Below are 27,325 nucleotides of genomic sequence, written 5' to 3' on the forward strand. Positions count from 1 at the left end.
GGGGAACAGTAGAAAGTTTCTCAAGCTGTGACTTTTAGTATCATGACATATTTTATATATTACCAAAATGCATGTTACTCTCTGATATCTTAAAAAAATATGTTTGGCATTTATACCAAGGTAACAGGGCCAATCAGGGGTGTGGGAGAGGGGCCAGGAGGGCCATTTGGCCTGGGCCTCAAGCTCAAAGGGGGCCTCACATTTAGACACTTGTTAATTTTTTGGCATTTGATAAGTCTTACAACTTGTTTTTATGCGAATCTCTATCAGACCAAAATGTGACACTCTCTCAGCTTAGAGCTGCCAATTTATGCAAATAAGAGATGTGATTTGGTAAAAGACAATTATTTTTGTTAACTGTCATAGTAAAAAGTTTAAAATTTTCATAAATATTAAAAATATATTGATTCTGATGGCACAAGATTAGACTGTGATGAAAGTGTCCTCTCAGATCAACTGATTATATAAATAAACCACGACTAGTGGCTGGTGCTGGATCAAGTGCATGTTGAAAGGTAAAGAACCGTTACGTTTTAGTGTCTTTATAGTTTTACATCTAGTTGACTAAGGAATTATTTATGTGTGAGAATTCCTCATTCTTATCTTCATATGGTAGCTAAAAGAAGTGACTGGTTGGTTGGCTGAGCCCTAGCTTGGTAGCCTGGCCATCATCATAGGCTTTTGTAGTCTATAGGCCCAGATTCAAGATGAAAATTTGTGAGGACAGTCTTGTACAGTGAGTTTTGTGAGGACACATGTTTGAAATTTTTGGACATTATTCCTCTATCTGTATCCATGTCTGAGTTTACTATATCTATATCATCCTTTTGTCTTCAGCTCATCCTGTTATATTATATCTTGTGTGCTTGAGTTTTGATTCCTTGATAAGGATAATAACCTGTCTATTTCATTTTGTGTTCTTAATTAGTATTCCTTCATTTTAAATCTTTTCAGCATTTGTGTACCATTCAGCATTTGTGTACATGTTTACGGTAGAAGATTTCAAGTGTAGATAAGCTACTTATTTACAGCAGAATATTCCAAGTATGGATAGGCTATATATTGACCAGATAGATCACTATGAAGAGGAGATTTGAAAGTGGTACAAGCAAGAGATGGCAAAAACAACTGAGTGAAATAGCAGCTAAGAACTCAAAGCCAATAACTTCATTTCTGAAACCACTGGAAAACACATCCTACCCAACAAACAATGCTACAGATAATGAAAACTTCGCAACTGCAATAGGTGATATTTCAATGCCAATACCTGAACATGAGGACAGTTGTCAAGAAGGAGCTGTCCCAACAGTAAAAGATGCAGCAGAAGATCCTGTGTATGATCAAGAAGCTCAACAGCAACAGGAAGATGTAGATCTTATGCAGCAAGAGCAATTCATGAGTACTACAGGTTTGACTGTAACTGACATTGGAATTTTTGACAAGAGCAATGCTGCCTAAATGAAATCTTTTCTTCAAATTAGTTATTTTGAAATTCCAAGTAACATTCCATGAGATACTGAAAATCATGCTTTCCCTACTCGTCTGACAAAAACTCTTCCAAATGGTGAGACCTGCACAAGAGACTGGTTATGCTGGGGTACAGAAAAACAATCTCTGTACTGTGCACCCCGCTTCATTTTGAATAAAAGTGCTGCAAATGCATCAGTTCTCTCTGATCAATCAGGATGGAGCATCAACAGAGGTTGAGGAAGTTGAAAGACCGAATACCATCACATGAGAGATCAATGTCACACAAAGAAAACTATGTTGCATGGAAATCAGCCAGTAGGGCAGCATCAGCTGAAAGTTCAGTTGAGAATTTACTCTTGACTGAACTCTCTACAGAAACTAATAACTAGAAAAAACCTTCTTGAGTGCATCCTGAACGTCATCCTTTTTCTTTCTGAGTGGGGATTGGCTCTCTTTGGTTTCAGTCAACATATTGGTGATCGTGCAAATGGAAACTTTGTAGTGTAGTTGAGCTCCTCAGAAAATATGACCCACTTTTATCAGAGCATGTTAAATGTATTCGAGAATCGCAAGGGAGTCAAAAGCACTTGCAAGTCCATTCTCTCCACACGTATACAAAACATGTTTATTGAGCTATGTGGGCCATTTGTACAAACAATTCTTGATGAGATTCGAAATGCTAGGTATTTTTCAATCATTGTTGCTGCTACTCCAGATTGTTCTCAACAAGGAACAGACTATGGTTATTCAATATGTTAAGATTGTAGACAGCTCAAAATTTTCAATTGAAGAAAGGTTTATTTTATTTGATAATTTCACAAGAAAAACTGGAAAAGAAATTGCTTCTCGAGTACTAGCAATTGTAGAAGGTTTTAAGTTAGATTTTCAAATCTGCATTGGTCAAGCCTATGACAATGGATCTAATATGGCTGGGAAGTACAAAGGTGTACAAGCAGTTTTGCTTGAGCATAATTCAAACTGTATTTTCTCTAGATGTGGAAACCACACACTAAACCTTGAAGGTGTTGACTGTGCTGAATCATGCAAGAAGGCAATTACTTATTTTGGAACTGTTCAGTAAATGTAGAATCTCTTTAGTAGCAGTCCACAAAGGTGGGAAATTCTGAAGCAATATCTTCCTGTTTCACTGAATGGGATGTCTAAAACTAGATGGTCTATACAGATTGATGGTGTTCAACCAGTTTTGTAGCATTTAGATTTAGTGAGAAAGGCTTTAAATCAGCTTGAATCTCTCAATCTCACTGTACAGGCTCAAACTGAACTTCAGTCTATTCAGAAGCACATGTCCAAATTTGAATGCATTCTGTCGTTATGTTTGTAGATGAAGCTACTTACAATGATCCACCAAACTAATCTGGTAATTGAAGCATGCAATGCCACAGTTAATGTTGAGAGAGAAAACATTGAAAGTCTTATCAGTGACATTCAACAGATTCGTGAACAATGGGATGTGATCTTGACTGACTTCAAATCAGTAGCACATAATATTCGCATTTCATCTGAGTTCTCCACGAATCAAAACTCATCTACTGAATCTGATGCCGAGCAGCATTATAGAGTCAATGTCTTCCTTGTCATCATTGACTCTCTTCAATCAGGTCCTACACGTCGATTTGAGTCACTGTGACTAATTTTTGGGTTTCTTTGGCAGTTTAACAGACTGACTAATGAAGATCTATTTTCTGCAGCTGAACAATTTCAGCAACAGTACAACAAAGAAATCTCAAAAGATCTCAGTGACAAGGTCATGTTTCTCAAACGAACATATTCCATTAATTTTAAATTGGATTGCAAGCCAAAGGAACTCCTTCAGGAAATACTTGATCTTGGACTCTCTGGGGTGTTTACTAATATCACAATTGCATTGAGTATTTTTGTCAGTTTGCCTGCAACGGTGGCTTCAGGTGAACACACCTTCAACATGTAGAAGCAGGTAAAGAACTATCACAGTTCAGCTATGGGACAAGAGCATTTGAATGGACTAGCTATGCTTAATATCAACTGTAACATTGCACAAAAGCTAGATTTTTCTTCAATAATTAGTGCATTTGCACAGAAAGAGGCTAGAAAAGCATTTGCTAAATTAAAAAATATTCAAATTATGTCTCACTCTTTTTTTTGGTGCCTTATTTTGTTTTCATGTGTTGTCATTTTTTATTTTTATTATGGCGAGGGGCCTCAAAGGCTGCAAGTAGCCCAGGCCTTTTTGGACCTCTGAGAGGGCCTGGTCAGTAGGAAATTCCCCATGCAAACACAGGGCAGTATTTGACTTCAGTGCAGTCTTTCTTAGGTAAAACTCCAATTCCATTGATTTCAGTAAGAGTTTGCTTAAGTAAAAACTGCAGGATCATGAGTCTATGTAGCGTGGTTTTGGGTTTCTCTTATAACTGACTTTGCTAAGGATGAGTCCTGGCATCCTTACTCACACTGAGTAGTACTTTACTCCACTGAACTCAATGGGTCCACTCAGGGTACTTTTTAATATAGGTGAGGGTGGCAGAATTTGCCCCATAATATTTAGGAGGATAGATTTCTACTCCTCTTAGTTTGAGCAATACTTTATTTCACAAGAAGTCCTATTCATTTCAATGGGATTATTTGCAGAATAAGATACTACTCAATACAGAGACAGAAGTCCTTAATATGGTAAACTCATTCCATGGGAATGGAATATAGAATGAATAATGTGTACCCTATAGAGGCTGATTGCAAAGAAAATGAAAGTTGCAGATGTGTTCCCCTTGTGTTTTGTACTTTTTCCACGTAAGACTGGTAGCAATGTGTGTAACTGGAATTCAGCCCCGTTGCCATCCCTGCAAGACAGAATTTGAATTGAAAATTAATCTTTACCTATTACCCAAGAGATAATGAGCATCTCCATCCATGAGAAGCTGGATGTTTTCATTCTGAACAGCTGTTTTGCATTATCTGTTCTAGTTTCATTAGGTAGGAGTTTGGTGCCTTCAAATCTGTCAGATGCATTCATGACTAGCAGCCCAAGAAAAATTGTGAAAGAGGCTGCATGTGCTACAAACTTCATAAATGGTCCACGCATTATCCTCCCCAGCTGCAACACAAAACAAAACACAAAAAATTCTATCAACTTTCAAAAAGTACATTTCTGTCAAAATCACAGTAAATAAAGACGATGAAAATATATACACAATGTGATGTCATAATGAAATTTACCTTGTAAAAATGTCTATTTATTGGCTATCTTCAGAAACAAGAGGAAAAATTTTGCTATTAAATGTCAGTATTCTTCTTTACCTATATAGCAATGTTTAAAAATATTACTATAATTCTTCCTTGCACTTCTTTGCACCTATTATCATAGCTCATCCAGAGAAATATTCATTGTTACTGGAAATTTCTTTTAACTTTCATTCTTGAGATCCTTAAGAAGCAGCAAAGGAAATGGAAGAAACATTGTATAGTTTGTTAAGTAGGAACACTGAAATATCAGTGGGGCTACAATAGAGATGAGGACACCAGGTTTTGGTTTGATGTAGTATTCAACTTAGTAGGCAGGTTCAGGATAGCAAAAGCAGTTTTTCTGACCTTCTTTGCCTTTTGGTTTTTAACATTTAATAGGCCCCAAACGGTTGTGTTTACACTTCTGTAGCTTCTTACATTTTTTTAATTCTCTTAATGAAATTTCCTTAAACACCCACCAAAAGAGATGACTACACCTTGTACAGACATTTAGACTGATTTAGTACGACACTAAACAAAACTGAAAATTCATGTAAGCCCACACCCATCTAGGCTATTAAAACATCTATTTTAAATGGATTGGTAAATTCTTGCATTCCTCTCATCAGTCCTAAATAATTAATCCAGTTGCATGCTGGGTGAAAAATGCCTATCTGTTATTTTGAGTCATGACAGCCACTGCATGTGCCAAAATAAGTGAAGAATTCAAAGCAAGCCTCAAGGGGTCATTGGCTGAAATAGTTAGTATTGGTGGCCACTGAAAAAGGTAAGGAGAGGCCGAAAGCATTAGTTACTATAAGTAATTATTTAGAATTATTATTTCTAAGTCCAGGTCAGACTTCAGCCAACATCAAACTGAAGTTTAAATAACCAAGGAATAAGAGGTCAGTGAAGGATACAGTAGTAGCATTAATAAAACACAAATAACTTACTGAAAAAGATAGTCATATCTAAAAATAATATTATAAAGGAACACTGTCAAGGTTAAAAGGCCCCAAATTTGACCCCTCTACTCTTCTACATATCCTTTTACAAATCCATGCAATTCATTATGTGTTTCCAAACCCCCATAAAATTATTTTGTCTTTTTCCTAAAAATAATAAATTTCCTCAGCCTCATGAGGTGCTCTACAACAACAATTTATTGCATGTGCGGTATGAAGTGAAAGGATACTTCTTACAGGTTTCATTTTCAAACTTCTTTGGGGGGGAGGGGTGGAACGAGATCAGGTCTCACCACCTGGCACCTCCTGCTGGCTGTCTCTGGTAATTAGTTCTGTCCAGTGGAGCACCCCCTCCTGGTGGTGTTCCGTCCGTTGTCTCACCCTCAGCTGGCGACTCTGGATCCGCGTTGCTCCCAACTCATGGCGTCCTCTTCTGGGACCACTGCCCTCTGGCAGTGCCCCTTAGTCTATCCACACCCCCTTCTGGGGGTGCAGGGGGGTTGATCAGCAGTCTCTCTGCACCCCAGCCACCACATACAACCACACACCCCAAAGTCTAATCCCTCTTGGCAGGGATCTGGCGTAGTCTATGACGGCCGCTCCTTATAGCTGATGGCTGGGCGTACTGCAAGGAGGGAAGGGGGGGACGCAGGCCCGTCCTTTACTCTGGGTCCCAACCCAGGGACCCTCTGGCAGCAGCCTCGCTGTCCTCCTTCTCTCCCCTCATCTGTCTGCTTCCCTGGGCTGCTTCCCCTATGGCCCCTTGCACCTACTAGGCCCTTCCCTTCAGGGCCTGCCACCTGGCAGGCTACGGGCTAGAGCTCCTTTTTGCTCCCCGAGCCTGGCGAGCACTGCGCTGTTTGTGGTGCTAGTCTCCCACCCTTGGAGACTGACCTTCCCCTCTCAAAGGCCTGGGACAGACTGACTGCTCCCTGCCTGGGCAGCCTTCTTATAGGGCTGAGCCCGGCCCTGATTGGCTGTCTCCACTCTGGGCCCTGATTGGCTCACAATAAGCCTTCTCTAATTGGCTCCCTGTCTGTGCAGGTGCTCTGGCCTGCCATAGCCCACACTCTCAGGGAGTGGGGCAGTCTGCCCCATTACAGGGGGTTATAGCCCGCCCACTTCCCAGAAACCCAATAGTACAGGGGGTTATAAACAACAGTGAGTAAAACAGATTTTGAGAATGATAAACAAAATATCTTGACAGTGTCCTTTTACATGCATTATCTGCCTGTGTTCACAAACGAGGATGGGACTGGGAGACAGATGCCAGAAAGAGAAATACCCAGGGAAGAAGCAGAAATATTGAAGGAAATCAGGTTAATGCCAGAATAGCTGATCAAGAAATTAAAAAAAAAAATCTAAAAGATTGACAAAGCCCTCCACTCCTCAAAAAAGAGAAAAAATCTTAAAAACTAATTGGAAATAAAATAGGCTACAGATAGCTTAGATTTTTTTCCTAACACCTACATTTGGGAATTGACCAGAGCTAGGCTAGGAATAGAAGTTTTGTAACTTTGGCTCTACCTGTGGAGAAGTTGCAGGACAGAAAACATTAATTTGGGACAGAATGGGGAACACAGAAAGACGGGGCTTGAAACGAGAGCTTACTGCACTGAATATGCACTGAATTTAATAGGAGTTGAGGGCTTGCAGCATCACATAAGATTGGACCATAAATCTTGGTAGATGACATGGATATAGAAATGGGAAATTACACTTTCCAATGGTGAAGAAGGAACAAAAAAGTTGGTGCAAAAACGTAGTGGACATGCTTTTTAGGGTGGTCCCTTCAAGCTTCTCTTATAGAATCATAGATTCATAGAACTGCAAGGGACCTCGAGAGGTCATCTAGTCCAATCCCCTGCATTCAAGGCTGGACAAAGTATTATCTAGACGATCCCTGACAGGTGTTTATCCAACCTGCTCTTAAAAAACCCCGATGATGGAGATTCCACAACCTCTCTAAGCAATTTATTCCAGTTCTTAAACACTCCGACAGTTAGGAAGTTTTTCCTAATGTCCAACCTAAACTGCCCTTGCTGCAATATAAGCCAATTGCTTCTTGTCCTAACCCCAGAGGTTAAGAAGAACAATTTTTCTCCCTCATCCCTTGTAACAACCTTTTATGTACTTGAAAACTGTTATGATGTCCCCTCTCAGTCTTCTCTTCAGACTAAACAAACCCATTTTTTTTCAATCTTCCCTTGTAGGTCATGTTTTCTAGACCTTTAATCATTTTTGTTGCGCTTTTCTGGACTCTCTCCAATTTGTCCACATCTTTCCTGAAATGTGGCTCCCAGAACTGGACACAATACTAATCAGTGTGGAGTAGAGCGGAAGAATTACTTCTCCTGTCTTGCTTACAATACTCCTGCTAATACATCCCAGAATTACGTTTTCTTTTTTTGCAACAGTGTTACACTGTTGACTCATATTTAGCTTGTCATCCGTTATGACCCCCAGATCTCTTTCTGCAGTACTCCTCCCTAGGCAGTCATTTCCCATTTTGCATGTGTCAACTGATTGTTCCTTCCTAAATGGAGTACTTTGCAATAGTCTTTATTTAATTTCATCCTATTTACTTCAGACCATTTCTCCATTTGTCCAGATCATTTTGAATTTTAATCCTCCTCCAAAGTACTCACAACCCCTCCCAGCTTGGTATCATTCGCAAACTTTATAAATGTACTTTCTATGCCATTATCTAAATCATTAATGAAGATATTGAACAAAACTGGATCCAGAACTGATCCCTGTGGGACCCCACTCGTTATGCTCTTCCAGCATGACTGTGAATCACTGATAACTACTCCCTGGGAATGATTTTCCAATCAGTTATGCACTCACCTTACAGTAGCTCCATTTAGATTGTATTTCCCTCATTTGTTTATGAGACGGTCAGTATCAAAAGTCTTACTAAAGTCAAGATATTCCACATCTACCACTTCCCCACCTATCCACAAGGCTTGTTACCCTGTCAAAGAAAGCTATCAGGATGGTTTGACATAATTCGTTCTTGACAAATCCATGCTGACTGTTACTTATCACCTAATTATTTTCTAGGTGTTTTCAAATTGATTTCTTAATTATTTGCTCCATTATCTTTCTGAACTTAAGATGACTGGTCTGTAATTCCCCAGGTTGTCCTTATTTCCATTTTTATATATGGGCACTATATTTGCCCTTTTCCAGTCTTCTGGAATGTCTCCCATCTTCCATGGCTTTTATGGATCTGGGTATCCCATCATTTTCACATGCACTTCCTTTGCAACATGGAAAGCTCGTGTTGCAGAAGAGGGCTGTATATATCTGTCATATCATTGCTTTTTGAAGTATAGTCTTCCCCCATGGACTGAGAATATTACCTCTGTAGAACTCTCAGCCCATGGTGACCTGGCAGTGAGGATTTTGGTTTCATATTCGGATCCCTCATTATGTTGCCACTAACTCACTGTGCTGGCTCAATTATTTACTCTTAAAAAACCAAATTCTGCCCTTAGTTACATCTGCGCAACTCTGCTGAAGACACTAGAGTTGCTCGGATGTAATAGAGGACAGAATTTGACCCATACAAAATTCCATGAAATAAAATACTATCCTACAAAGATAAGATCAAATTCTGCTCTCAGTTATGCTGATGTCAATGGAGAGAATGAATTTGCACTTGTGTAAATGTGAAAAAAATATTTTAGTAAGTATGGTCTAAGGATTGAACTATGTGACTGTGTATAGAAATGGCAGGAAGATTGGTGCTGTAAGAATTGGCATTGGCGATTCTGTAGAAGATGTATTTGCCCTCTTGTCATTACTGAATCAATGTCTCCATGTATTGTTAAGGGGCTCAGTAGATTGGAAGGTGCTGCCCTCCGGATAACACTTAAAACAATTTCTGATCATTTATGGCCATTACTATCCCATGGCTCTTATTTTGTTTGGGTTGAAATGTAAATGTCAGTATCTTTGCTAAACTCCAGTATAGGTAATTACATGTTTCCTACCTAAAATTCTTTCTGTAGTTTCAGTTGGATATACCTGATTCTTGTTATAAACTCTATTTCAGTTTGATGTGATTTAAATTACTTCTCTGGTACCTTGAGTATAGCTTTAAGCAGTGACTCTTTCAGCACAGAGGTGGGCTGCATTCAGTGGCACAAAAGGTGAGGTGATTCCTACAACTACATACGCACTTGTAAAGTGGGCTAAAATGGATTTTTCTGGGTGAACAGTGCTATATAAAAGTAGTGCTGTATCATTATCATTACCTGTGACTGAGAGATATTGGAAATGAAAAGGAAGTAAGAACCAGAGTTATATAGAGATCAATATTTTGGGCCATATTTGTCCAATATAAACAACTATAAAAAGTTGTAGAAAGGAAATTATATTGGCTTATGAAATAGAACTGGTAGATGCATTTAAATGTAGTGAAATGTAAGAATACATATTTTAACATGCAGAGGACTGGACATACAATTTGCACTATAGAAAGGAACAATCAGTTGCACACATACAAAATGGGAAATGACTGCCTAGGGAGGAGTATTGTGGAAAGGGATCTAGATGTCATAGTGGATCACAAGCTAAATATGAGTTAATAGTGTAACACTATTGCAAAAAAGCAAACATTCTAGGATGTATCAACAGGAGTATTGTAAGCAAGACAGGAGAAGTACCGTACATACTCGTTCATAAGCCAAATATTTTTGTTAAAAAATGATGCATAAAAGAGCAGGAGTCAGCTTATAAATGGGTCTACACCAAAATTTGATGATTTTAAACTCTATGGAATCATTGAATTGAACATCTAATACAGGGATCGGCAACCTTTGGCAGCCTGGCGGGCTGGGCTGGTTGTTCACCTGCGCATCCGCAGGTTCAGCCGATTGCGGCTCCCACTGGCTGTGGTTCACCACTGCAGGCCAATGGGGGGGACGGGAAGTGGTGTGGGCTGTGGGATGTGGTGGACCCTGAAATATAGGGTTGACTTATGAAAGAGTCATACACTTTTTGCTATTTATACTATCCAATTCTGGGGGGTCGGCTTATAAATGAACGGGCTAATGAACAAGTATACATGGTAATTCTTCCACTCTACTCTCTGAGCTGGTAAGGCCTCAGTTGGAGTATTGTGTTCAGTTCTGGGTGTCATATTTCAGGAAAGATGAGGACAAATTGAAGAAAGTCCAGAGGAAACCAACAAAAGTGATTAAAGGTCTAGAATCTGACTTGTGAGGAAAGATTGAAAAAAAATGGGTTTGTTTAGTTTGGTGAAGAGAAGACTGAGAGGGGGACATGATAACAGTTTTCAAGTATACAAAAGGTTGGATCTTGCCCATATGCTCACAGTCTGAATGATTGCCATACTTGGGGTTGGGAAAGAATTTTTCCCTGGGTCATATTGGAAGAGCCCCTGGGGAGCTTTTCACCTTCCTCTGCAGCATGGAGCATGGATCATTTGCAAGTTTAAACTAGTGTAAATGGTGAATTCTTTGTAACTTGAAGTCTTTGAACCATGATTTGAGGACTTCAGTAACTCAGCCAGAGGTTAGAGGTCTATTACAGAAGTGGGTGGGTGAGGGTCTGTGGCTTGCAATGTGCCGGAGCTCAGACTAGATGATCACGATGGTCCATTCTGACCATAAAGGCTATGAATCTATGTTGTTACAAGGAGGTGGGTTCTCCTTAACCACTGAGGATAGGACAAGAAGCAATGGGCTTAAATTGCAGCAAGGGAGGTTTAGATTGGACATTAGGAAAAAACTTCCTGTCAGGGTAGTTAAGCACTGAAACAAATTGCCTAGGGAGGTTGTGAAACCTCCATCACTGGAGGTTAGACAAACTAGACATTCCTGTCAGGAATGGTCTAATTATTACATAGTCCTGCCTTGAGTGCAGAGAACAGTACTAGATGGCCTATTGAGGTCCCTTCCAGTTCTACACTTATATGATTCTATTATTATCAGGTATCAGAGGGGTAGCCGTGTTAGTCTGGATCTGTAAAAGCAGCAAAGAATCCTGTGGCACCTTATAGACTAACAGCATGCTCCAAAACGTCTGTTAGTCTATAAGGTGCCACAGGATTCTTTGCTGCTATTATTATCAGAGCCAGCAACCGGATGCCTATTTCTCTAGTCTCTGAGATGTATATTTATTGAAACAATGATAAAGATAAAACAAAGCAAAAGGGTCCTGTTCTCATAATGGCGCAGGCTACCAAACACGACAGGAGAAAGATACATATTTAGGAGGGGAGAAACTTTAAACCTTTTAGCACAGAATACTAGAAGGTATATATAAACATCCAGAACCAAAGGAGATCACTATCATCATCATGCATTTTTATTACAATAGCACCCTCAAGCCCCAAACACATCAAAAGGCATTGTCCCTACCCCATACAATTTATAATCCAGCTCTAATTGCTGTTCTGTCCTGACATCATTTACAAGGATCAATATTCCCAAGCTTCCAGCACAAGGCAGGTGGGAACATCCAGAGCTCTCAGGAGTGTGGGTAATCCAGTAAAACCAATCATCTGAGGACAAGAGATACAGGCAATGTGGGCAAACTTGAAAAAACTCACTTTGGTTCTGGAGATATTTTTGCTATGTTTTCCATTTAGAATAGAGAAAATAACACTGGAACCAGTAATATATCTCAAGTATCAGAGGGGTAGCTGTGTTAGTCTGGACCTGTAAAAGCAGCAAAGAATCCTGTGGCACCTTATAGACTAACAGACGTTTTGGAGCATGAGCTTTCGTGGGTGAATACCCACTTCCTCAGATGCATGTAGTGGAAATATCCAGGGGCAGGTATATATATGCTAGCAAGCAAGCTAGAGATAATGAGGTCAGTTCAATCAGGGAGGATGAGGCCCTGTTCTAGCAGTTGAGGTGTGAAAACCAAGAGAGGAGAAATTGGTTCTGTAGTTGGCAAGCCATTTACAGTCTTTGTTCAATCCTGAGCTGATGGTGTCAAATTTGCAGATGAACTGAAGCTCAGCAGTTTCTCTCTGAAGTCTGGTCCTGAAGTTTTTTTGCTGCAGGATGGCCACCTTAAGGTCTGCTACAGTGTGGCCAGGGAGGTTGAAGTGCTCTCCTACAGGTTTTTGTATATTGCCATTCCTAATGTCTGATTTGTGTCCATTTATCCTTTTCCGTAGAGATTGTCCAGTTTGGCCGATGTACATAGCAGAGGGGCATTGCTGGCATATGATGGCATATATTACATTGGTGGATGTGCAGGTGAATGAACCAGTGATGGTGTGGCTGATCTGGTTAGGTCCTGTGATGGTGTCGCTGGTGTAGATATGTGGGCAGAGTTGGCATCGAGGTTTGTTGCATGGATTGGTTCCTGAGCTAGAGTTATTATGGTGCGGTGTGCAGTTACTGGTGAGAATATGTTTCAGGTTGGCAGGTTGTCTGTGAGCAAGGACTGGCCTGCCACCCAAGGCCTGTGAAAGTGTGGGATCATTGTCCAGGATGGATTGTAGATCCTTGATGATGCAAGACCCTATGCCACGAGCACTCCCAGCTATCTCCGTGACACCACTGATTTCCTGAGGAAACTACAATGCATTGGTCACCTCCCAGAAAACACCATCCTAACCACCATGGATGTAGAGGCTCTCTACACAAACATCCCACACACAGATGGAATACAAGCTGTCAGGAACACTATCCCTGATGATGCCACAGCACAACTGGCTGCTGAGCTCTGTGCCTTTATACTCACACACAACTATTTCAAATTTGATGACAATATATATCTCCAGATCAGTGGCACTGCTATGGGCACCCGCACGGCCCCACAATATGCCAATATCTTTATGGCCGACCTGGAACAACGCTTCCTCAGCTCTCGTCCACTCACACCCCTTCTCTACCTACGCTACATTGATGACAACTTCATCATCTGGACCCATGGGAAGGAGACTCTGGAAAAATTCCACCACGATTTCAACAGCTTCCACCCCACCATCAACCTCAGCCTGGACCAATCTACACAGGAGATCCACTTTCTTGACACCACAGTGCAAATAAGTGATGGTCACATTAACACCACCCTATATCGAAAACCTACCGATCGCTATGCCTACCTTCATGCCTCCAGCTTCCATCCCGGACACATCACACGATCCATTGTCTACAGCCAAGCACTGAGGTACAACCGCATCTGCTCTAACCCCTCAGACAGAGACCAACACCTACAAAATCTCCACCAAGCATTCTCAAAACTACAATACCCGCACGAGGAAATAAGGAAACAGATCAACAGAGCCAGATGTGTACCCAGAAGCCTCCTACTGCAAGACAAACCCAAGAAAGAAACCAACAGGACTCCACTGGCCATCACATACAGCCCCCAGCTAAAACCCCTCCAATGCATCATCAAGGATCTACAACCCATCCTGGACAATGATCCCACACTTTCACAGGCCTTGGGTGGCAGGCCAGTCCTTGCCCACAGACAACCTGCCAGCCTGAAACATATTCTCACCAGTAACTGCACACCGCACCATAATAACTCTAGCTCAGGAACCAATCCATGCAACAAACCTCGATGCCAACTCTGCTCACATATCTACGCCAGCGACACCATCACAGGACCTAACCAGATCAGCCACACCATCACTGGTTCATTCACCTGCACATCCACCAATGTAATAGACGCCATCATATGCCAGCAATGCCCCTCTGCTATGTACATCGGCCAAACTGGACAGTCTCTACGGAAAAGGATAAATGGACACAAATCAGACATTAGGAATGGCAATATACAAAAACCTGTAGGAGAGCACTTCAACCTCCCTGGCCACACTATAGCAGACCTTAAGGTGGCCATCCTGCAGCAAAAAAACTTCAGGACCAGACTTCAAAGAGAAACTGCTGAGCTTCAGTTCATCTGCAAATTTGACACCATCAGCTCAGGATTGAACAAAGACTGAATGGTTTGCCTGCTAGAACAGGGCCTCATCCTCCCTGATTGAACTGACCTCATTATCTCTAGCTTGCTTGCTAGCATATATATACCTGCCCCTGGATATTTCCACTACATGCATCTGAGGAAGTGGGTATTCACCCACGAAAGCTCATGCTCCAAAACGTCTGTTAGTCTATAAGGTGCCACAGGATTCTTTGCTGCTTTTAGTAATATATCTAAAAGCAGAATGAACTTTTGAAGAGCCCATCTGTAAGTAACTTTCTTTTTTCTAAAGACACCATAGTCAATAGACTACAACTTATTTATTGACTTTCATTTGTATGTATTAACTACCTAAAAGAGCACCTACTCCAAGTCCTCGACAAACTCTTGAAAATACAATTAATCCTTTAACAGACTGGCATTTACACATGGATGGCTCTACCCCAGAAACAGTGTGAACATAAACATATAATAAACTCCACCATCAACCTCAGCACTGGAATCTCCAACTTGCCCTATCCCTCAGTTCCCTACAGCCAAGTGTGCCATGAAGGTTAACAAACATGGGCAGTTACATATAGACTAGGTGGAAAATTGGGTTCTAAAGTTACAAGGACTGAACAAAGAATGCCCTAGATATCTAAGGTACTTATGTGATGCCCAATACTGTAATATCTGAATGCCTCACAATCTTTTATGTGAGGTAAGAAAGTTCTATTTATCCCCATTTTAGAGATGGGAAACTGAGGTACAGAGAGGCTAAGGCCATATTTCTAAATGTATTTAGGCACTGCTTCACTCATCGCTGCAACATCTAACTGATTTAGGAGTCTAAATCCTAGTCTCAAAAGGGAGTTAGACACTTTGGAGCCTAAATCCCATCTACTGTCACTAAGATTTTGATTCTGAAGTGCCCAGCCCCTTTTGGAAATGAGATTTAGGCTCCTAAATTAGTTTAACATTGGAATGCTGGGTACCACAACTCCTAAATATCTTTAAAAATCTGGGCCTAAGTGTCTTGCTCACTATCAGACAGGAAGTCTATGGAAAAGTAGAGACTTGAACCCCTATCTTCAAACTCCCAGGTTAATACCCTAACCAATGGACCAACCTTCCGCTCCTGTACCAAAAAGCTCCTTCTTAGGTGCCTCCACTGATTGCAACTGTGGAGCTATGTTACAGGGAGAGATATCGCCTCTGAGATAGGCAGGTGCCAAAGGGTTTTACGGGAAAAATAGGTACCTTAAAAATCAACCTGGAAACTAAAAAACAGCAAATGGAAATCAGAGAGCACTAGTTTAATATGCTCACAAAATGACACACCACTTAAAAGCAAGTATCAAAACCTGCACCAGCTGCATTCCGTGGATGGATTTAAATTGTAGCCTCATGCAGAGTATGTCACTCTAATTTCAAGGTGAGAAAGGGATGAATGACAGTTAGAAGGACCACAGCTGAAATAAATGAGCATAGCCTCTAGGTGATCTGGAAATGAAGGAAAGCTGACCTAGTCATAACTGCAACTGGCTCCTCTGTGAGCAGCTGGGTATCTAACTGGACTCTCCTATTGGGAATCCAGACCACAAATGCAGGACACATGCACATCTGTCACATCTTCCAATTGCTTCCCTCAGCCAACCAGCCTCACCTCCATCTTGTGTGGATTGAGTCTCAGCTAGTTTACCCTCATCTATGTCCCAATCTCACCTAGATACTGAGAAATGTAAATGACCACTCCAGCTGGATCAGGGTAGATGGAGGTATAAAGTTGTATGTCATCTTTATACTGAAGACACCAGAGCCTATGTCTCCTCACTAACTCTCCTTACCAGCTTCACATACACATAAATCACCCTCAGACTAGAGATGTAGTTATGCTATACCACGCTGAGAATAGTGGCCTCAGATATGAGCAGATACTGAGGGCTGTCTCACTTGAATCTTTTGGATATTCTCAATTAAAAATGATACAGGGCAACAGTACTTCTCCACTGGCCTTCACAAGCCAACAATATCAGTCTCAAGTGCAAGTTGACGGCTGAAGTGTTCCCAGCACTTTCTACACTTCAGAAAGGGACACTGGCTGAAAGTCAAGCAAAGAAAATGTGACTTTCCCCCCTTCAAATATCTGCTTTATTTCCAGGGAGTTGGGCAATTCTGACCAAATTCACTCAATTTTATTAGCAACATAAAAACATTTTCCTCACAATAGGAGATACTCAATTCAGCAACTGGGTGGAGGTGACTTAGATTAACTAAACTGTCTGTCCCTTGAAATAAAACAATGGATTGAATAACTATTCCTTTGCCTCTCTCACAGCCATGGCATAAGTATTTCAAAAATCTCTATGTCACAAAGAATCAGACTCAAACTAGGATTTTCAACTGATGTGCTGTGGTCATTTTCCCTCTCACTTCAGCTGTTGTGGGACATCTATAAACCAAGGTGACCCATGAGATAAAAGCCAGAAAAGATGCCTTAGAGGCCACTTCATAGATAGCTGAGGACAAAAGTGTTACAAAATTCCACCCACCCATCCATAGATCAGTCTGTCAGAAGATCAATATTCTGTTTCTCAGTCCCCTGGAACTGCTCTGGGACCTTTTGTTTTCAAAGGTAAATCCCCTGCTAGGAGAGGAAAACTCCAATATGGTCTCAAAGGAGGTAATTTTTATTTTAATGATTAAAAACAAAGAGGCATATCTCTAAAATAAAAATGAAGTACAACAACAACTGTAATAGTTAGAAAGGGAAGGGCCAACTTGCCAATTCACAGTATAAAATGTAACAAAATCATTAAACAGATATATTACAAGGATGGGAGACAGTTGTAAAACAGAACAGGAGGTTAAATTTTAAAGGGATGCTGTCAATTGAAACCTGAGGAAAAAAGCTATGTAGAAACAGATTTTCTAAAACCAAAGACCAATTAAAACAATTTTATAATCCAATAAAAAGAAGGGCTTTTAACAACAACAAAAGCCAAACAACAAATACACACTTCCATGCAATGTCTGAAACCTAAATGCTGAAGCAGTATGAATCTCAAGGCATGTTTAAAGACAAAAGTGTTATAAAAACCTTTGAGACTATAAACAAAAATGGAACTGACTAAATTGAATTTTATTGTCCAGGCTGAGAGAAATGCAATTAAACAAACAAACAAACAAGTTATGGAAATTGGATATATTTTTAAAAATCTAAGTTGTTAATCATAATACATTTGTTTATTTACAACGTATAATTTTAACTTTACAGTGTCCCCTTTACCTGTTATGACAGCAGGAGAACTAAAATACCAGAGGGTGGAAACTTTGAATCAGTGACCAGCTAAAATAGATGTTCTAAACAAAAGCAAAATTCTAGAGGATGGAAGAGTTTGGGCATATCTATGTTGGAAATTGCAACATGGATCATCCAAACTGACATTCAGCTCTAGAAGCCAAATCAAAGTAACAGTGTTTTGTAAATGCACACAGAAAAGACCACGTGGAGGCTTTGAAAAAATTAATGAGATGAAATGAGCCTTAACATTATCCTGACAAGCCCTCAGGTTGTAGCAGTGAGAGATGTAATCAGATGGTCATTTAAGCACAGCTTTCTTGGTAAAAACAGAATTTATTGTGTTGGTGTTAAAAAGTGGTTTGAATTTTCTAAGGCCTTTCATCAGCTCATCCCAGGGATCTTTTCATGTCAAGGCCGTGGAGAAGACCCACACTATGGGGTGAAATCTTGACCCCATTGATGCCAATGGGGGTCAGGATTTCATCCACTGTGTATAGCTTTCTTATACAAACCTTAATTCCATTCGAAATATATCATGCTAAATTCAGTTCAGTTACACCAGTGTACCCAGAATAGTTTAATTCACTTCAATAGATTGACATCACACTACATTAATGGAACACATGAAGATAATTAATTTCAGACACATCTGTGTACATCTGTGCTGGGCAGATAGTTGGACAATTTGTATTGGTGGTTTGTGGGCAGCAAATATACACAAAGGTGACATTTTTTCCTGTGTGAAATCGTAAGAGGGTAGCTAGCTAAGTGGTTTTAATTCTGAATTTTAGTTCAAGGTGGGTTCTAATGATGGTAGTGTTAGCTTGATATGAATTTAAGAAGATTATATTATTCTGACATGCAGTTATGATTTGGTTCCTATCTTTATTTTATCAGAATCAGGGCCACATATTTTTCTATGAATAATAAACATATTCCCATTTGTAAATAGCTAGCAACCTGGATAACATAAGGGAGAAGGAAGAAAACCTGCTAATTGCAGTTCTTACTATCACTGTCTGAATACTCTGATGGGCAATTTCTCACTAAATGAGTATTAATTTTTTTGTAATGTTCATTCATCAAGCCCCATAAATGTATTAATTAGTTTTTGTTAAATAATCTAGCTACTATATATTTAACAGCACAGCAACAAAATGGAGAGTACTTTGATTCATTGTTTTGATATTACTGTTTCTATATTGCAATACTTCCTTCCCTCCCTGATCATTTTTTCATTTAGTATTCATTGTATTCAACATGATGCTTTTACTTTTTTTTAATTGTGAATGTTTGAGTGTGTAATCCTGCAGCTATTCCATTACAATGTGGCATTAAATAACACATCACTGAAGCTTTGCTAAGTGCATCAATAATTTATAAATATGTTTCATCTTTGCCAAATTAGAAACTTGCATGCAGATGCTCTTACAAGACTGTACAGACTAACCTTGCTGCATGGAGCAATCCAGTAAACCACTGACAGGAATGGCAGCCCTACTGCAACTGCAAGAACAACTAGAAACTTCACTGCCATGGTCTGCTGACGTAAACCTGAGAGATTCTCATACCAGATTGAGAGAAGTTGTTGCTGGCAGTTTGGATGTGCTACAAACTATGACAAAAAAAGGAACATTATTGTCAGAACGCCATTAAATAAAATGTTAGCCATCAGAAATGGATGTAGAATGTAGGAATAACAAGAAGTCAGCTATTATTCAGAACACTATCAGAGTGTACAGTAGTATAGAAGACCAATCTGCTCTTTTCGATAAGCATAATCTCCCTAGAATGTAGGCACACTGCTATTCATGGCAGGAATTTTGGCTAAACTGGTCCTAAAGTCACACTTGAGTATGTGTGGCTAGTTAAACCTTTAGAAAAACCCAACTCATTCTTCAAACTAGGGGAAATTTCATTTCACCTGTTCACATTTGAATGCCTTTGCCTATGCCTTTAACTTCATCTCAAAGGGTATGTCAACACTGTTTTATATTATTTCATTGCAATATAATCGTGAAAAGGAAAAAAAAAAGAAATGAGACACTGAATTGAATTGCTCTATTCACAGTTTAAATGCTATTTTATTGCAAAGTGAGAATACTGATGAGTTTAATGAATTTTAAAACATTAATCTAAATCCTTTTCCCATTACAGTCTATGGCAATGTTGCCATTGACTTCAGTGGCATCAGGATCTGGCCTGGCATCGGGGTCACTATGGAGTCTTTCTACACCAAGAGACTCCAATATGAATAATTTTAGGAATGTCAGGTCTCTGCATCCCTCAAAATAATTTAAGTTGAGAAAAAAAATCACGATTTCTATGGGTAATCCTTTCATGCCAGTGATTATTATACTGCAATTTTTCACAAAAGACTTTATGCCAGGAAAATGTCTCATCAAAATACAATTACAAGTGAAGCATGCAGAATCAGAGCAACGTAGGGCTGGAAGGGAACTTCAGAAGTCATCTAGTCCATCCCCACGGACTAAGGCTGGACCAAGTATATCAAGACCATCCCTAAACAATGTTCGTCTGTTCTTAAAAAAGCGGTTTTTGCAAGCCTTCAATGACAGAGGTTCCACAACCTCCATTAGAAGCCTATTCCAGTAGTTAACTATCCTTATAATTTGGAAGTTTTTCCTAATATCTAACCTAAATGTCCCTCACTATAGATGAAGCCCATTACCTCTTTTCCTACCTTCAATGAACATGGAGAACAACTGATCACCAACCTCTTTATACTCAGTCTTTCTAACCATTCCTCATAGGTCATGGTTTCCAAACTTTTTAGCATTTTTGTTGCTCTCCTCTGCACACATTCTAATTTGTTCGTATTTTTCTTAGTGTGGTGCCCCAAACAGGACACAGTACTCCATGTGACACCTCACCAGTGTTGAGTACAGAATAGTAAAATTACCTCCTGTCTCACGTACAACACTTCTGGAGGCGAGTATAAAATATATGGAAAGTCAGTCTACCTCTCCTAGGCAAGCAGAAGTCACCCTCTGTTCTTAAATAATGTACTTACATAGACACATCTTTTTTCCCTGGATGTTCTAAACTGTAGTACGAGCGTATGGATTACATAGTATAGCACAATATGAATTTCCAAACACTATAGTCACTTATCTAACCTTAATTTTACAAACTGCAACATTTGTGTTTCAAATGGGTACATATTCTCCATCTAGCTCTAGAAAATCCAGGACCATGAAAGGCATTAAAGAAGTCATACATTGAGCAGTCCACATTATAAATAATAATTGTTAGTGGCTATCATTTACCATTATTTTAAAGATATTACTATGGCATTTAGACAGTATTCAGTAACAAAGAATCAGCCTCAATCTGAGCATAATGCACAGGAACTAACTAGATCTATTCTATTCTATTCTATTCAGGCTTTTATACCATGCATATCACCAAGATATCTGAGCACTTCCTCATAGTGCATTAAGCAAGGTGACTACACATCTGTCATGTGTTGCTTGTGCTCTCCCCAGATGGAAAAGCATTTGCAGTGGAATGGGGGCAGGGGAGAGTTGGTAGAGTGTGTCTTTCTCTTTTTTAAAATATAAATATGCCTGTTCCCAGTTCATTGTACTGCGAATAGCTACAAAGTCTGCTGACATTTATATTCCTGATGTTCTCATTTCTGATGCCCTAATAGTTTTTGCCTTTGTGTCCTGTACTGTAGATGACAATATACAATTTTCAGTCATGAAACAAGGAATACACAAAATGTTCACATGAAAAATATCAGTTCTTTTATTGAAAATGAGGAACAGCAGTTACTGGTGCAGGCAGTCACTAATTGTTCGTAATCATGCTATGGCAACCAGGTCATGTACACCAATTCTATAAAACTGGGAAGTGTAGAACACAACCCTCTTTTCCATCCAAGCTCTGTGACATTTTAAAAGGTGTACTGGAAACGAATGTATAAATGAATGATAAGATTTTCTTTGCCTGGTCTGTAATAAACTATAAACCCAAACCTGTAATATTTACTGAAGAAGTCAGAGTTTTACAACAGAAATTTTCCAAATTAAAGGTGGCAAAATCAGAACTGATGTCTGCTAAAGAAAAAAAGTAGGGATAAGTAGAGAGAGTAAATAACTAATGATGAAATAAAACCCCTCCATGTTTAATATGTAGGAGACATTGTTTAATAACAGTTCAAACTCTATCCATGCACACCATGTACACACTTAACTATTTTAGGATTTTCCATAAGAAACAGATCAATTAGATCTGCATAAAAGGACTCTATTTCTGCCCAGGTAAGCCGGATGGGTACAGTGGGTCCCTATTGGACATCATAGAATTCCATTTCTTCTACCTTTCCTGGTTATTGGATATTGGTGAGTTTTATTTGTTTTTCACTGTGCAGATGTAATTCTTTTTTGTCATGGCGGGAAAGCTTTATCATAGGCAAGGGTGGCTGCAGGTGGCCGGTCACTGTGAGGACGGCAGTCAGGCGGCCTTCGGCAGCGTACCTGTGGGAGGTCCGCTAGTCCCACAGTTTCGGCGGCAATTCGGCGGTGGATACGCCGAAGCCGCGGGACAGGCAGATCACCTGCAGAAACACTGCCGAATCCGAGTGACTGTGGACTGCCCACAGGCACTACACCAAAGGCTGCCTGACTGCTGTGCTTGGGACAGCAAAAACCATAGCGCCGCCACTGATCATAAGTCTTGCAGTTTGCTCTGAAAATGGTCAGATTCTGCATTACTCTAATCTCCTTTGGAAGTTAATTCAACAGGTAAATTCCCTTGACTAAAAAAACTTTATCTCTGGTTCACACACACTTCGTCCTGGACATTATGAGCTTCACTGTCCAAGAGAAGCATAATTATCCAAATGAGTAAAGGTGGAGAAGCAGCTACTAATGTAGTTGGGTCCTGACTTACTGAGTGCATTCAAGATCCAGACCAAGGCCTTAAACTGGCAACAGAAGTGAACTAGGAGCTGATGAAGCGACCATAGCATGGAGATGATATATTCATTCCAGCTCAGGTCATTGAGGAGACTGGTGGCCATGGTTCTAACCAAGCTGGAGCCTATGCATGTCTTCCAGACTGATCCCCAGACCATCTATGCTGATAAATTCTGGTATTTTGTAAGCAACCTAGTTTTGCATATGTCTTTCAAATTTCCTAGAGCAAATAAAAATTGGCCTTTCTCAGCAGGCAAATCCTCTGTGAATAGTTTGACATAAAGATGTATTTATTATTATAGGGCCAATATGCTACATTGTACATTTTAATTAATTATATCCAATGATTTTGTTTTAGAAGATGGATTAATTATCTCTCATTGGTGAAAAAAATAAATGAAAAGTCTGCAAATAATGTACACAGCTAGTTCAAGTAACCATATGTTACTATTACTGTTACCTCCTTGTGTGCTGCATACACCTTTTATCTCTGGTTTTTATTAAGACAGTAACTACTTTGGGGCAGGGACTCTAATTGTATGTTTGCACAGCATTCACTGCAATGGGACCCGGATCCTGACTGGAGCCTCTGGGTGTTGCCATAAAACAAATAATGAATGGTAATATGAGTTAATAACACTGCCACTCATTTAAACTACTACTTTATTAATACCAGGGCTTACTTTTTTGACTTCATACTTAATGGCAAGTTTTAAGCGGCTAAGACTGGGACGACCACGTTCTCCACTACTATGGCTCATCTCCACATCTCCGTTCAAAATAGCTTCCACTTCTTCAGTATTTCTGCACAAATCGAGAAGTCCAACTACAAAATCCTTGCATTGCATAGACAATTTTTTGTAATCATTCTGAAGAGAGAGAGAAAAAAGAAAATAAATAGCTGTTTACATATAACCCATGAGAAACCATTTTACTCCTTCAAGTGCTAAGAGTTGACTTTCTAAGTGACTATTCACGAACTAGCCACAGGAGATGAACAAGAAGAAAAGCAATGGGCATGTATATACTCCTTTTATTTGTAGTTCTCAAAGTTCTTTATGAACATTATAAATTAAGACACACAATATCCCTCTGAAATAGATATTACTTCCTCCATTTTTTGTGATGTGAAACCAAAAATATATAAAGCTAAATTCTCTTATTTAAATCAGTCAGTTTGCATTAGTTTAACTATGGAGAATTCAGCCCATCAATTCATGGATTATAAGGCCAGCAGGCAAGGGCCATTATGACTACCTAGGCAGACTTCCTGCAGAACACAAGCCATAAAAACAGTTCCTCCTAATTTCTAGACTGAAGTGGTCTGGCCTCCGTTTCAAACCACTGCATCTTGGTATGCCTTTGTTTGCTAGATTAACAAGCTCTCTACTATCAAAAATCTTCTCCCCATGGAGATAATTACAAACTATCAGCACATAAACTCTCAACCTTCTCTGGGAAAATCTAAATAGATTATGTTTCCTTTGTCTCTCACTGTAAGGCAGTTTTCCAGAATTTGAATCATTGTAGATCTTCTCTGAAGCTTTTTCAATTTTCAACATCCTTTTAAAAGTACAGCACCAGAACTTGAACAGTACAGTAATGGTTTCATTTATTCTATACACAGTGGTGGTAACAGCTCTCTACTGCTACTCGATATCTCCCTGCATACACACCCAAGGATATCATTTGCTTTCTTAGCCACCACATCAAACTGTGAGCTAATGGTCAGTTGGTTACCCACCTTGTCTACTAAATCCTTTCCTCAGTCAGTGCTTTCCAAAACAGAGCCACAGTGTGACCCACATTCTTGAAGAACAGAAGTTAAGTTGGTCTCACAGTGAGCCAATGGTGGGGTCAGGGTAGAATTTGGGAATACTGTTCCTGTTTTTGCAATTTCCAATTCATATAACTTGAAGGTGTAGCCAAGGATAAAAGGTATCAGGACACAGAGGTGAAATATAAGTATTAATTAATGTTGTAACACAGGGTCTAGAGGCTTCAGGCCTGTAAGATATTTAGCTTAGCCAAATTAAGCCTTACAATATCAGGGTTGGAAAGAACCAACCCCCTGCTCAAAGCAGGATCAATCCCCAAACACATTTTTGCCCCAGATCCCTAAATGGTGCCTTCAAGGACTGAACTCACAACCCTGGATTTAACAGGCCAATGCTCAAACCACTGAGCTATCCCTCCCCACCTTTAAAAGAAGTTAGCATAAGTACATTAATAATATACCTGCTGAGCTTGTCTGTGATATGCTGATGTTTTGAAAATAACTGCTGAGTTTGGCTAATAATGCCTACACATAGACAGACATCACAAGATGACCATTGGTAGCTAGGGTGAAACGTTAGGGACTTCCTTAAGGTAACCAACTGCTTGCTACTATGGTGATACGGTAGTGAAAATGGTATAGAGTGTACGGGGAATTATCAAGTTAGCCTATGAAAAATGGGATACCCCAAAAGTGTGGTAGGTCAAATAATGAAAAGGAAAAACCTTCACAAATATGTATGAAGACTGATAATTGTCAGCATAACACATTCAAAAATCTGCGTCCTGGCCTGGGTGCCCTGGTGCAGAGAGGAGACACCAGGATGCCGACCACTGATGATGAGGATGAGACCTATTGTGAGTAATAGAAATATGCATTCTGCATTGGTCTCTCTCTCCTTTACCGGATTGCAGTGTGTGTATTGTTTCGTTGGCTAATAAAAGTAATTATTATAGAAAGAGAACTATGTAGTCTCTGTTGTGCATCATAGACCTCCCCTACCCCTTCCATTGATAACCTCACTACTGTAGTTAATCCTGGGGGCTGAATTCTCATAGATTAAAGTAGGTGTCAACCCTCACCTTTAGCTGGGTAACTGGTTAAAATAACCCATAACTATAGATAAGGCTACAAAGATTAATGGCAATACCACCTCCCACCAGAGAAAGGGGGAAGTAGGGAGAGAAATATGACTCACAGGGGTGCTTGTGGGGTGCAGTGCTTTCTGGGGCTACTGCAGAAAAGGACCTATGAGTCAACAGTGTGCCCTTGTTGCCAAGAAGGCTAATGGCATTTTGGGCTGTATAAGTAGGAGCATTGCCAGCAGATTGAGGGATTGATCATTCCCCTCTATTCGGCATTGGTGAGGCCTCATCTGGAGTACTGTGTCCAGTTTTGGGCCCTACACTATAAGAATGCTGTAGAAGAATTGGAAAAAGTACAGCAGAGGGCAAGAAAAATGATTAGGGGGCTGGAGCACTTGACTTATGAGGAGAGACTGAGGGAACTGGAATTGTTCAGTCTGCAGAAAAGAAGAAATGAGGGGGGATTTGATAGCTGCTTTCAACAACCTGAAAGGGGGCTCCCAAGAGGATGGATCTAGACTGTTCTCAGTGGTACTAGATGACAGAACAAGGAGTAATGGTCTCAGTTTGCAGTGGGGGAGGTTTAGGTTGGATATTAGGAAAAACCTTTTCACTAGGAGGATGGTGAAGCACTGGACTGGGTTACTTAGGGAGGTGGTGGAATGTCCATCCTTAGAGGTTTTAAGGCCCGGCTTGACAAAGCCCTGACTGGGATGATTTAGTTGGGGATTGGTCCTGCTTTGAGCAGGGGGTTGGACTAGATAGCCCCCTGAGGTCCCTTCCAACCATGATATTCTATGATTCTATGATTCCACAGATTATCTTCCACCCCTGGCTCAGGGTTGTGCCTAAAGTCACAATTTATCTGTGACAGGGAGCTGCTCTTGGCTCCTGTCTTCCTACACAAATGGCTCTGACACCTCTGGTTTGTAGCCACCACTGTATATGTTGTGTTCAATCCACCACTACCCTCTTACAATCCCATGCAGCAATTCTATGTACAGTGTCATACACTCATCATCCCCTTTTGCCAGAGAGAAGAGCTCTCTCCATGCAGAGATCTCCCTTTACCCTGATGCTGCTGACCCATCCCTCTCTCTCTCTCTCTCTCTCATTATCCTGCACTTTCTTCCCGTGCTCCTTTTCTACTCTTGCTGTCAATGGGCTAATTAGTTCCTTTGCTCTTCCCAGCCCAGGTTGATCTAGTAATTGGCCATTCCTTCCCTCAATCAGGCCCTTTCCAGGGGAACTAACTGTATTTACAGTGACCAGAGTGTTGGTTCAGCTGCTGGTTCTCAGCCTCTATCACACACCTCGCCCTTTTGTCTGGTGTAGAAGTTTCTTATTCCTCATGTTCTTGTTTTTTATTAGAGGTTCTGCTCTACCTGAGTCTTTTGCCCCCAGGGTGGTTCACCAGGATCCTTTTAGGGGTTCACCCATTTTCCACCCACAAAAATTACATTGGTGGGCCAGGATCACCCCCCTAATCCTGTCTTGCCCCACAGGTATTCACACCACAAGCAATCTGGTGTGATATTTGCCCCATTCTCACCTCCTTTCCTTTGTGACAGGGCCCATTGGCAACCCTCACGCTCCTGATCATTAGGTTCTCCCAGGCCTCTGAACTATTCTTGGGGTCTCCACTCTCATCA

At 40.3% G+C, this 27,325-nt stretch overlaps 1 protein-coding gene across 10 annotated transcripts in view; it reads right to left on the minus strand.

Moving 5' to 3' along the window:
* Positions 1–27,325, minus strand: part of TRPC6 (transient receptor potential cation channel subfamily C member 6) — a 173,576-nt gene that overhangs the window by 37,335 nt on the left and 108,916 nt on the right. For 7 of the 10 annotated variants that reach the window (XR_004000071.1, XR_004000070.1, XM_030560162.1 and 4 more), the window contains 3 exons: positions 23,495–23,680; positions 19,316–19,480; positions 4,342–4,558 (listed from right to left, as the gene is read on the minus strand). Coding sequence is in view for 8 of the 10 variants with exons in the window: in XM_030560162.1 (XP_030416022.1) it covers positions 4,342–4,558; positions 19,316–19,480; positions 23,495–23,680 (568 nt within the window). In the remaining 2 variants the exon portion in view is untranslated. The remainder of the gene's footprint in view (positions 1–4,341; positions 4,559–19,315; positions 19,481–23,494; positions 23,681–27,325) is intronic. The other 3 variants (XM_030560181.1, XM_030560172.1, XM_030560200.1) reach the window with 3 other exon arrangements.

This window comes from Gopherus evgoodei, chromosome 1, assembly GCF_007399415.2.
Source record: "Gopherus evgoodei ecotype Sinaloan lineage chromosome 1, rGopEvg1_v1.p, whole genome shotgun sequence".
Lineage (NCBI taxonomy): Eukaryota > Metazoa > Chordata > Testudines > Testudinidae > Gopherus > Gopherus evgoodei.